At 38.7% G+C, this 12,708-nt stretch overlaps 2 protein-coding genes across 8 annotated transcripts in view; both read left to right on the forward strand.

The window, feature by feature from the left end:
- LOC122089191 (high mobility group B protein 15-like) overlaps positions 1 to 6,740 on the forward strand; it is a 9,389-nt gene extending 2,649 nt beyond the window's left edge. For 4 of the 7 annotated variants that reach the window (XM_042658724.1, XM_042658725.1, XM_042658723.1 and 1 more), the window contains exons 3-7: positions 2,793 to 2,871; positions 4,891 to 5,053; positions 5,186 to 5,317; positions 5,463 to 5,863; positions 5,990 to 6,740. In XM_042658724.1, coding sequence (XP_042514658.1) covers positions 2,793 to 2,871; positions 4,891 to 5,053; positions 5,186 to 5,317; positions 5,463 to 5,863; positions 5,990 to 6,379 — 1,165 coding nt within the window. In that variant the 3' untranslated portion in view covers positions 6,380 to 6,740. The remainder of the gene's footprint in view (positions 1 to 2,792; positions 2,872 to 4,890; positions 5,054 to 5,185; positions 5,318 to 5,462; positions 5,864 to 5,989) is intronic. The other 3 variants (XM_042658728.1, XM_042658727.1, XM_042658726.1) reach the window with 3 other exon arrangements.
- A 4,059-nt stretch (positions 6,741 to 10,799) lies between these two features.
- Positions 10,800 to 12,461, forward strand: LOC122089193 (ubiquitin-conjugating enzyme E2 11-like). The gene is made up of 2 exons (XM_042658729.1): positions 10,800 to 11,537; positions 11,971 to 12,461. The coding sequence occupies exons 1-2, from the start codon at positions 11,223 to 11,225 to the stop codon at positions 12,196 to 12,198; spliced, it is 543 nt and encodes a 180-aa protein (XP_042514663.1). The 5' UTR covers positions 10,800 to 11,222; the 3' UTR covers positions 12,199 to 12,461.
- Positions 12,462 to 12,708: the final 247 nt, after the last annotated feature.

Genomic DNA, 12,708 nt, shown 5'->3' on the forward strand with positions numbered 1-12,708 from the left:
GGGGGGGGGGGTTGTGTAAAACACTAAACTTCTGTTAAAATTTTCTTCTTTGATGGCTTAATGGGTTAGCAAGGACATTGAATTCGATTAATGGGTCTTGCTTTCAGTTTTGAGTTAATCAATCATGCATAGCTCTCTAGGGTAAAATTTGTTTCCAACCAGTCAAAGCTTGTTTCAAAATTCTTCCTAGAGAGCCATGGCACTGTGCTTGTAAAAAGCTTGTTTCAAGTTTTTTTATGAACTGTCTGGCTATAATGTCCTGTTACCAAGCTTTGACATCCAAATTTCAATTGGTTCTTGTTTTTTGGATGCACTAAATTTATGCTTATCCTCTCTCTCTCTCTCTCTCTCTCTCTCTCTCTTGATACTGCAGTGACATGCCAAAACTGGCTGTCAAGATGTATGTGTTGCCCTACATTCTCTACAATCAGTTTGCCTCCGGTTGGTAGTACTCTTGTCATAGCATGACAACTTATGTTGCTATGTCCTTATTCTTTGGGTGTACTTACTCGCTCATGGGAGTTTTCTCAAGTATTTTCTCTTAGGCCCAAACTTAGATTCTTTTATTGGTGCCTGATGCATTGATATTTGTTATTGGTTGTGTCCAACATTAAAGGTGGATCTTCTTGAAGGAACAAATCCGAGCTACTTAAATTGTGTAAGTGGAAGATGCAAGTCCTTAAGATGAAGCTTATAATCCCCAATGGGTTATTTTTGTTCCATTGAGTGTGCCTTGCCAAAGCAATAAGGTAGCAACTAGGTCACAGCTTTGCCTCCCTTGGTCTTCTTCCTACGTGAGTAGGTCTTGATCTCTGCATCACCTGGATTGTTCTTTTCCTAGATTCATGTTGGTACCTTCAATCTTGTCACATTGAGAAAAACCAATGGGCGGACAATTATCAATTTTCCGACACTGGCAAGTCTCTCCTCTGTGGTTGAAATCCATGCCAGCTCTAAGATATTACCTTTCAGAATAGAGCAAATAGATCAACTGACATATCTAACTACAATCAATGCCTTGATAGCCAATGGACGACCATGGTATGTGAATATTGTGGACTTCATTCAAGAGGAAAATACCCTAAAGATGACACTCAAAAGGAACAGAGATTCTTGAGGAGATCTGCTACATAGTTCATACTACACTACGACATTCTATAAAAAGGAGCATACGAAGGGATACAGTTAATTTGTGTGGATGAAGAACAAGAATGAAGGGTGATGGAGCAGATGCATCAGGATATGTCATTCAGACATGAATTCCAGGATGTTGGCTAAGAAGATCCTATGGTTGGGGTACTTCTTGATTACTATGGAAGCGGACTGTGCAAACTATGTCAAGAAATGCCTTGAGTGTCAGAATCTGTGTCCACACTTGTCACATTGGTGAGGCTCCTAATTTGAAGTGTTCAGGTAACATAGCTGAAGGGGTTGGCAAGATGATCCTGAATGGCATTGCAAGTTGCCTCATTGACCTGTAAACCTTTTGTGCATGGCTTTTATAGAAATACTCTATGGTTGGTGATTCCATTGGATTGTTCTTACCTTCAATCTTGCGTGTTGGAAGGAGCCAATGGGCATCAACAGTATCTATATCTTTTCGGATGAAGTGACTATTAATCCAATTGGAATACAAAATATATTTTAAGGGAGTCTGATTGTCACCAATTAGATGACAAAATCTGTTGTAGCCTAAATTATATTCCCTTGATTTTTGTCAGTTTGAAGGTAGTTCATGGGGTCAAAATGGTAACTTGAGTTGAATTTGTGTTATCCGATAAAAGACCCCAACCTGTCCGCTGCTAATTTAAAACTAGGATGAGTTGAATGTGTGTAATCCCATAAAACAACCCAACCTGTCCGCTGCTAATTTAAAACTAGGATGAGTTGAATGTGTGTAATCCCATAAAACAACCCAACCTTTCAATGTAGCAATAAAGTTTAGTACCAATTAACAATTTCACTATAGGTAGCAACTTTTGAGCTTCACTCAAATTGTTGAAATTGTCCTCACCCAGTGGAAAGGAGTTAAACACATTACATGTGCTGATCCATTGAAACATTTGGATTTGGGTCTTGGCTAGGAATTTTGATTAATGTGAAACTATGATGTGTTGTTAATTGTGTCACTTGCGTGCCCATATATCTATCTATCTATCTATCTATCTATCTATATATGTATAAATGCATGAATATATGTAAATACTTTATATGCCCTTAGGAGATAAAATAGGATAAGATTTAACTCACATTTTTGGGTAATACATTTAGACTAATAGATTTTCTCTCCTTTAAAAACTCCTAGACCATAATCTGAATCAAATTCAATAAGAAAAACTACAAACAAATAAGAAATGTAGAAAAGGAGATAAAAGTGTAGGCTCACTTCTTTGCTAGAGAAAGGTAGGACCGGAACCACCGAAAGCTTCCATGGCTATTATAACTTCTTATACATCCAAAGCATCAGTCGGGGCTTGACCTTCTTTTATAAGAACTTGCACTAGGAATTTAGTAGAGCAAGAAATGTTGCAGAATATTTTGCGTGAACCCATTTGGATTTGTTATGTTCTCTTTGCTAGTTCTATTTTCTTTCTTAGAAAGTAGCATGGCCTCTAAAGTTCTGTTTCTTAGTAACATCTACTGTATTAGTGAGTTCTTTGGGGAAAAGAGTAGGGGAATGATAGTATCATTGTGTAACCTGTTCTTTATCATTAGTTTTCTCCTTATGAGTGTGTTCGAACTTATTTTGCGATATTGACATTCCATTTTTTTCATGGCTATTGTATATTTAGGATCCCCACAATAGGTGGCAAAGAACTAGACTTACATCGGCTCTTTGTAGAGGTTACTTCCCGAGGTGGTCTCGAACAGGTTAGATGAAATCCACTACATGCTTCTTATTTATGTAATTGGTTCTGTTTGCTTAATTGGTCTCATCAGTTCTCTTATTTACTGTATTGTATGAGAAGTTTTTTAATTTTGGAATTTAACTTACCATCAATTATCCATCTCCTATTGTATGGTGATGGTCATTTAAAGTACCATTGAATCAGATTTCAAAAAAGGGGGGGGGGGTGATAAATTATGGTTGAAATCTCTGAATTTTCTTACTAACAACAGGGGGACAGAAATTGAAATATGTTATTTGTGGAAAATGAACTATAATCATATCAATCCTGTCCAACTCAGATTCTGAATTGAAAACCTCGGATGATTGCTTGTTGAATGATGTTGATACTTCCTTTGTGTGAGTTGGTCTAGCTATGTCAGCATTCGCAGGAAGGACAAATGGTAGAACTTGTTTACATGGTAATCTGTCTTACTTTTAGATGTATGACTTACCTTGCTGGAAACCCCATCTGCTTTTCTTTTTCTTGAACTTTCTGGTGTCGGTAAATCGTGGCTTATGGACCTTAAATTTGTCAATGAAGCTGCCAACCACAATTGATTGTATATTGTCCTCAAGGCAAGTGATAAACAGGTCTGTGTTCAAATTGACCAGGTATGATCATTGGTGCTAAAATGCTGTCCTGGTGGTGACACTGTCAGCAAAGAGGACAAGTTCTGCGGGCTTGTTCTATTTATGGCATTGGGTAGGAAGCTCACTAATAATTATCCTCATCTTTTGATGGGGGCAACTAAAGTATTATACCTGATCATACCACTGGGCTGTCACCAGGTGTAGATTTAATTTCCTAATAATGGAGGTAATGTTTTGAAAACATTGAACTTGTTAAGTAAATAATTGATGACCCATTTGGTGTAATATCCAAAACTGAAAAAAGTAACCTATTAATAAGGGGTTAATTGATATGCCTTCTAATCAAAGGGCTGTTTAGTATGCTCGCCAATCTGTAAATACTCATATTATATATCTGAAAACAGTCAGTTACTGATCTGAGAATCCCTTGTTGACGACCTGATGGGTTAACCTGTCCAGCCAGTCTGCTTCTGTCATTTAAAACCCTGGCAATTTTTTTTGGATGAAAGAGCAGATCTATGATGCAGTATGCTGCAGTAGCGTTCCAGGCTCAACAATGTGAAAGATTAATACACTTTTCGAAACTTCGTCATCAATTTAGAATGGGAGTTCAGTTGTGCTTTAGATCTTGCCGCTATTTAACCTGTATGCTTTAACATCGAGGCATATCCCTGGATACTATAAGGTTAACATGGTCTTGATGCAGAAGGTCCAGTGGTTGGGATGCATTCCTAAGACCATTTTCTATATGAAACCAACAAGCTTACCTGTTGATGAAACTTTAAGAGCAAGTACTTTGTAGTGCCACTTGTCTCTTTGATCTGCGATTCTGTGTTTTTCTGCCAATAAAACAATGTTTTCTTTCTTTTCCCTTCTTTTCTTTTTGGGAGGAAGTTGTTGAAAACAGAATCAGCTTTATGAGTGGTTGTGATCATTTAATTTCTACCGCCGAGGCCCTGATGAAGACTATTGATGCAAACCAACTGGCTGCTCATTATCCTTTTTCACTTTGGGTTGGGATTTGGTGCAGGAAGGCATGAAACTAAATGTAACCATAACTATTTCTTAACCAACTCTGATTGTTAAAATTTGATGACAATGTAAATTTTCTTCCTCATTTATGGGTTAAGGACAATTGAAGTATTGTACTCTCTGTTTGCTTGCTATTTCTAAGCCTTTTTAAAGTCCCCACCTTAGGTGTGGCACATCTCAAGATATGTACAAACTTAGCCTCACAATTAAGGTTAGCTGAGTCGAAGGAAATGCTTAGCCTCACAATTAAGGTTAGCTGAGTCGAAAGAAATGTGAAAGAAGGAAAACTAGGTCAACATTACCTAATATGACATTCTTGTTGAAAAATTAAGTTGTATCATTTCATATTTACTTGTTGCTTCTCCAAAACAATGCAGGTCATTAGAGAGAGGAGATGGAAAGAAGTAACTGCTGTTTTCAGTTTTCCCTCAACTGCTACAAATGCATCTTTTGTCCTGCGCAAATACTACATTTCCTTGCTTCATCACTATGAGCAGATTTACTTCTTTGGAGCCCAAGGTTGGACCTCACCACCTGCTGGTGAGAATGTTGAACTTCTGGTATCTTTGTAGATGCTATGGATCTTTACTGTAAATGCCAAAAAGAAAACAAGTAAAGGAAAAATGAAAGTTGTGTGCTAAGTCTGCAATGACTAAGTTAAATTTGTTGCAGTTCCCTTGCAGACTCCATCTCCCACGTCAGTTCCACCTCAAAGGTCAGTTGAACAAGTGCTACCATCAGCAGAAGCTCATGCAAGTATGACAGTCAAACGAAGGAAAAGTACTGCGGAGTTAATGCCTGGTGGTTTGTTCTTCTCTCTATGCTTCATTTTTTATGTAGATAAAAGGCCTCAGGCCATCTATTTATCCATAATATCTTTGTTGTTTTCTGCAATGCTGTTTCCTACCATGTTTAAGATATTGAATTATTTCCTCTCTTGTGGGTGCAGCAAGTCCACCTCCACCAATGGGTTGTCCTGTGGTTGGAGTCATTGATGGAAAATTTGAACACGGTTATCTTGTCAGTGTTATGGTTGGTACACAGCAGCTAAAAGGTGTCCTGTATCATGCTAATGAACTCTCAGTTGGCCAGGTGCCACAGTATTCTGGTTTTCTTGTCAATAATAGTAGCAGGGATGTTGCAGCTGTGGGCACACGCCGCCGTAGGCGTCGAAAGAAATCAGATATGAGAAGGCGGGATCCTGCCCACCCAAAACCGAACAGAAGTGGCTATAATTTCTTCTTTGCTGAGCAGCATGCGAGGCTGAAACTACTTCATCCTGGAAAGGATAGAGAAATCAGTAAAATGATTGGCGAATTATGGAACAAACTGACGGAGACTGAGAAAGCTGTAAGAAAAAGTGCCATTTCTTTGTTATGAATTTTCTTCTGTATTTCTGAAATTCTCACATTTTATTTCTTGAAGGCAATTCAACTTACCTGTATTCTTCTTTTGTTCTTGACTTATGGTCTTCAGGTTTATCAGGAAAAAGGCTTTAAGGATAAAGAGAGGTACAGAAGTGAAATGGAAGTATACAGGGAGAGACAGAGAACTGGAATTATCAGTGATGCTGTTCCAATCCAGCAGCGGTATACAGTGCCTGATGTAGCAATGGTGGAAGCACATCCAAACATGGATGCTGAGGGTGACTCCCTTCAAACAATTGAAAGTGAAACTAATTCCGGGCTATCTGTTTCCGAGGAGGAGAAGACTGCGGGTAAGGATTCAGAAGTTGAAAAATCTCTGGTGGCAGGAAATGGTTCTGAATCTACCAATGCAGCTCCAAGTGTCTCAACTGAGGGAGATGATTTTGAGTTGCGGAAGAGGGATCTGAAGGTAGATGAGAACAAGGTTCAGGGTACATGATCGGAGAACGTTTCAGGATCAATAATATAAGAATCAGTTTCTTGTGAGGCTATTGATCAGATGAGGAAGTTTTTTATATTCTTGGAAGCATGTTGGCCCCAGTCATTCATCACTTTGTGATGCATGTGTAGAATCAGGTTACTGTCCAACTTTGTTTTAGGATGTCTTTGTAAAGTAGGTCTGTGGTTACAAGTGATGTTTCTTGTTTTGTGGAAGTGCTTCCCCCCACTCCCCCACACCCCAAAACCAGAATTTAGATGGTATTGTAGTTAAAAAGTGTGTAATGCATTCAGTATAGTAAACTTATTTTCTCTGGCAATTTGTTCAGTACATAGAGAAACAGCATTAAATGTTTCTGATATAGTCTACCTTCCTTGTGCATGACTGCATGGTTTCATTAGTTCATTGCGGTAAGTTTCCGGTGACTATTTTCGTGGAATGATCTCTGATCCATTTCTCCTCATTGTGGTGGGGAAAGAGCTTCTGGCTGGTTTTCGAGGTCTTACCTCGCTCTGAACTTTTCCTGTAGATTGTAGAAGTGGAATGGATCTGGTACCATTATTTTTCATTGATGAGTCTTGAGTTATCTTTCAATTACTTAGATTATGTTGGATACAATTTGGTATCATCATGGTATGCAAAGATCTGGGGAGAGATTTGTTTTATTAGCTAGACCAGAACCTTTATCATAGGGGTCAAATTGATGCTTTATATTAGTTCAGGTTCATCTTTTTTGACTCTTGACCATATATTTGTTTGACTTGCTTATATTGCATGAATTACCAGCCCAAGTTCAGTTGATGGTGACCAAAAAGCCAAAGTTTGAGTAGCCTGTACATAGGCCTGGCCCAAAAATGGAGTAAGTGAAAAAACCAGGTTGGAAGATCTGATTGAACTGGGTTAGATTGGAACTGGACATCAAAACCTTACTGGGTTTTCAATCAGAGCTAGTAGTAAAGACTGAAACCAGACCCCTAAATGGTTTTGATGTCCGGCTCAGTTTTGAAACTTCAGGGTTCCCTTAGGTCGGACCAACCGGGTCAACTCAATATTCAGACATGGGATCCAAAATCCAATTACTATAAAGGGGCCAACACCCTTTCTCATCCATTTCTCTTCAGGTAAGAACCCAAGTGGGTGCTTTGGAGGACGAACCGATCCAACCCCACCTGATGGTGTAAGATAGTGATCATGTGATCACTCTGTCAGCTCTGGCACCCCCTTAAGTTTGAGGGCATGTGCCAAACTGGGCTAAACCCAGAACTTACTGAAAGGGACAATCAACCACCATAGTAAAACTTGCTGTAATCAAATCAAATCAATCTTTGTTGTGGACTAAGCTTCTTTCATCTGTGTAATTGGAGCATTGTTATCTGATCTTAGCTTTAGAAAATCTTATCAAACTCCTTAAATTTCAACTACCATATTTACTGTGAACCAAAAAGAGCAAGACCAACTTTTCTCTCCTCTCCCTTCTTTTCTTGACGGTAAGGGAAACTGAGAAAGAGAGGAAAACAGAACCCATCAGGGTAGGATAGGGTCACGTGACAATTAAGTCAAAGATGAACCCATTAGGGAAAACTGAAGCTACATCCTCTAGAATGGGTTCTGCACTCACCAGTCAATCCATTATTGGAAAGCTTAATCATCTACAAGAACCACACCCAACTCATCTCCTAGAATGGTTCAACATGGGTGGGGAGATTTAGTGAACCCAGGCATAGGTATGGGAGCAAAACAAGGAAAAACAGGGATGAGAAAAACAGAGGATTTTTTTCCTAGGTATGGTGGGGGTTGCAACACTGGGAATTGAACTGGCTAGGAGTTCAAATGAGATGGATGGTCCCAGAGGTGTCTTTGTTCTAAGTTGCAGAGAACATGAGTGTGCCTGGGGCCCTGGGAAGGAGATAAAACTTCATCAGTTATGAAAAGGTATACTTGGTGACATTGAAGAAAAGGCAACTTTCCCTGCATAAGCGTGGTCCGAGCTGGCAACACTGGGTGGAACTAGTACTAGTTTGAGTGCCCAGTGTTCCAGTCGGACCACGAGTGTGCCAGGGAAAGGAAATGATCGCTCTCTCTCTCTCTGCACTCATTTGGCCCGTTTAAATTAAGGGTCTTTGGAATTTTTTTATTTATTTTTCATGAGAAGAAGGTCTTTGGAAGTTATGGAAAACTGGGTACTTTGGAAGTTTCTCTGGTTGTTTGTTTCTATAAATTGATTGAATTTACTGAAAGAAAGAAAAGGAAAGAAAAGAGAAGAAAGAAAATTAAAAGCATTCATGACTGATTTTTTTAAATCTTGGTGCTGGTTAGGAACATTTTTTCATTTTATATTTAACTCTGGTTGCAGCTTTGTCAAAAAATGGAAGTGGAATCAAAGTGTATTTTGCTAAAGAAGTATAGTTTTGTTCTTATTATTGGTAGTTCTGGGGCTTTGTGGAGTTCTTTGTCAAGGATCATGATGGGTTCCAGTTAAGGACAGCAACCACCAACCATGCGCATTAAGAAGCCACACTGCCCTACTTCCTAATAGTTGAAGAGTCTGATAACTCAGATTGGGTTAGAGTTGCATTTGGGTTTTAAAATCCTTTGGGGGGAGGGGGGAGGGGAGAGGAAGGGGGGGGGGGGGGGGGGGGGGGGGGGGGGGGGGGGGGGGACCTCTATTTTTTATGGTACCTTAACAATTGCTTCAAAAACAATTAAACTCAGCACATTGGAAAGTCGCAACCCTAACCTGCCAAATCATCAGTCCATATGGTAGAAGAGTAGGGGGTCAATTTACCTAGAAATTCTAAAGACTAGAGAGTAGGCTTGTAACTTTCTTCTAAAGAGATGGAATGTTTCATATACAAAACTCATTTGTTTAACCATAATTGGATAGACTTACAACCACTTTCAGTTCTCCATTTTCCACTCTTTTTTTTTTTCTTTCATGACAAACCCCTTGAACTTGTTCAGTTTTACAGTTTGCCCAAGAGTGAATCTTGGTTACACGCAGTACCTAACTCGGTTCCACTTGATGATAATTACAAGAGTCAAAGAGAATGTATAGTTCACCTGAAGAAAAAAAAGGAGAATATTTAGCTCAGGCTGGTTTTTATCCTATATCAAGGCAATGGAAAGCTGTCCTCCTAGGCAAGCCCTTGATAAACCAGAATGGCAAGCCTATGGGTTTCCAATTTTAAGTGAAAACTTGCAATCAAACAAGAAAAGGGAGCCTGCCCCCTTTATCTCTTTGCTTTTAGCTCCAGTTTTTAGGCTACAAAGTCATGTCATTTGTTCAAGTTCTCCATTTTTCATTTAATTTTTTTTGCTAAATAGGAACCCCTTGAACCTGTCCAGTTTTACAGTTTAGGTCAAGGGTGAACCTCGGTTACACACAGCCACACGTAACCCGGTTCCACTTGATGATAATTACAAGAGTCAAGGAGAATATTTAGTTCACCAATTAAAAAAAAAAAAAAAAATGCATGCATTCCATCAATGGAAACCAGGAAAATGGAGTTACTTTAGATCACTGCTAATATTTGCATACTTCAGAAGCTCAAAGGGTTTTTATTCTATATATATAGTTCAGGCTCATTTATATCCTGTGTCTTCTTTTGTTTTGGTAAAGGGTTTTTATCCTATATCAAGGCAAAGGAAAGCTGTCCTCCTAGGCAAGCCCTTGATGAACCAGAATGGCAAGACTAGGTTTCCATTTTTAAGTGAAAACTGGCAATCAAAGCCCCCTTATCTGTTTGCTTTTTGCTCCAGTTTCTATGCTACAAAGTCATGTTATTTGCTCAAATTCTTAACAGTCTATAATTTGGGCAGGAAGCTATGGAAAAGAAAATGAGTAAAGAAGGGAATAACTCTTCCTTGAAGGCTTCTGGTGTCTAGGTAGTGCAATTTTGGTAGTTGAATGATATGAAGAAACCATGTCTATTTGAAGCTCCTTTTTACGCGAATTTATTGCTCTAAAATAATACACCAGGTTTCGTCTTTCATTGGTTTTTATTTCACTAATTATAAATATTATTGTTGGAACTTCTGAAGTATGCAAAAATTAGCAGTGATCTAAAGTAACTCCATTTTCTGGTTTGCATTGATGGAATGCATGCGTATTTGGAGAAAAGAAGAAGATCAATAAGGATGGTTTTGAACATGTTACACTTTATTCTTTCCCTAATTAGATATTTCTGTGCTTAGTAAATTTCATACTACAGTGTATTAGAGCAACTTCCCCAGAAGAAAACAGAAAAGATTTAAAGAACTAAATGGGTTGCTTATTGAGTGATAACACACAGGTGATCAGGTTCCCTCCATTCACTGGTCAACCACCTCTTCTCCTATCTACTTCAATGATCAGTTCAGTCTGAAAGGCCATAACCATCTGATCTGCTTGCTTCTCTGTGGTACTGTTCCCAGGATTTTCTCGGCCTTTCAGATGATGAACAAATTGGACCATTTAACATTTAGGACTATGCTAATATTTGACTGATGATATCTAATACTCCAACTACACAGTATATACTCATCAACCTATTCTAGGCTGTTACAAAACAAATCAGATGGAAAGAAGCAAGCTCAAACTCTCATCATGGAATGCCTGATGCATCATTTTTCCATTATTTTTCAGTGAAGATGCTTAGTGCATCATGCCTTCATGAACTTGTTAACGTGTGGTCCCCTTTTTCCCTACTATTTCTGTTTTCAGTTAATATATGTAGCTCCCACTGAGTTAACCTTCCAAATTTGTACTTTCTTTGTTTACTTGAAGCAGTCTTCTTTCTTTAAAGTTTCTTAATTAAATTGTCCCTTATCATCTTTCTCTTGTGCATCTGGAATCAGTTCTGCAATGGGACTTCTCTCTCACCTCCTCGGTCGTTCTTCTTCAAAATCTTCTTCCTCTGCTGCTTCAGTTTCAAATCCAGGGGTCTCTTATTCTCCACCCAGTTTTACAAGGAAGAGACTCCAGAAAGAGCTTGAAAAAATAACAAGAGACCCTCCAAGTCACTGCAGTGGTGGGCTTGTTAGAAATGACATCTTCAAGTGGCAGGGAGCAATCTTGGGTCCTGTTGATACCCCATTTGAAGGTGGTGTATTCTTTCTGTCTGTCTGTTTCCCCAGGGATTACCCCCATAAACCTCCCAAAATCAAATTCCTAACCAAGGTGAACAAGCATTTCTTTTGGCATTTTTGTTTATATGAATGAACATGAAGTGAAGAAATGCGTAAGACATAAGCTCATAATTTCATGCTAATGATCGGTTTTCTTTCACAAGGAATCGTCTCTTGAGGATTGTACTCTAGCTTGGTTGATCACAGAGAAAACTTGAGCATTTCAATTTCAGAATGAAGAATAGAATAGTATGAGGGCTCTAATGATCTTACTTTATTTCTCTTGATTCTGTTGTTTCCGAGGTTTAATCATTTATCTTGAAGGATAAGCAAAAACAAAACATAATTCTGCAACACAAGATATCCTCGAATTTCCTGAATCAATATTTCTACCAGTAGTCACATTCTCTTCCATATCATTGTTAGATTAGAGAAGTTGTGCTCCTATCAGATAAATACTAACCAATTATTGATCTGTGTTGTAGGTCTACCATCCAAATATTGATGCGAAAGGCAATATTCATGTTGACATTCTGAAAGAATGTTGGACTCCTGCCTTGACTATTGACAAGGTTTTACTGTCCCTGTGCTCTCTTCTTACTGATCCAAATGCAAGTGGCTTCCTGAATTCAATTGCTGGTCTTTATAGCAATGAAAGGACACTTTATACTGAGAAAGCAAGGGCATGGACAAAGAAGTACGCAATGGGCTGAACGACTGAGGGACCTGATTGGCCTTGCTTATGAACACTTGTTATGGTATCTTATATACATACATGAGTACATGACAGATCTGGCATATACAGTCATATATATATATACATGATTCTTGGTCTGCCTTAATATAAATAATTTTGCTTGCTTGTGTATATACTGTTAGATATATACATCTCCATCTAGTTCATGTGATGTATATTTTGACTTTCCCACACTGGAATGACTGGTTTATAGAAGAAAATGAACAGACATTTTGATTCTGGTGTTCGTGATTGATTTTAATGGTGAATTTTGATAACTCAGATACATCAACAAGTCAGCTTTATCCCAACTAATGGGGTTAGCTATATGGATCCTTGGTCTCCAATCAGCTCTATTCGACGTCATACTTTTTCTTTTTTGATCGGTACCTACTCTATAGAAGAGGGAAGAGGGGAGAGGAAAGAGGGAAGAGGGAAGAGGGAAGAGGGAAGAGGGAAGAGGGAAGAGGGGTGGGGGGTGGGGGAG

This window comes from Macadamia integrifolia, chromosome 9 (genome assembly GCF_013358625.1).
Source record: "Macadamia integrifolia cultivar HAES 741 chromosome 9, SCU_Mint_v3, whole genome shotgun sequence".
Classification (NCBI taxonomy): Eukaryota; Viridiplantae; Streptophyta; class Magnoliopsida; order Proteales; family Proteaceae; genus Macadamia; species Macadamia integrifolia.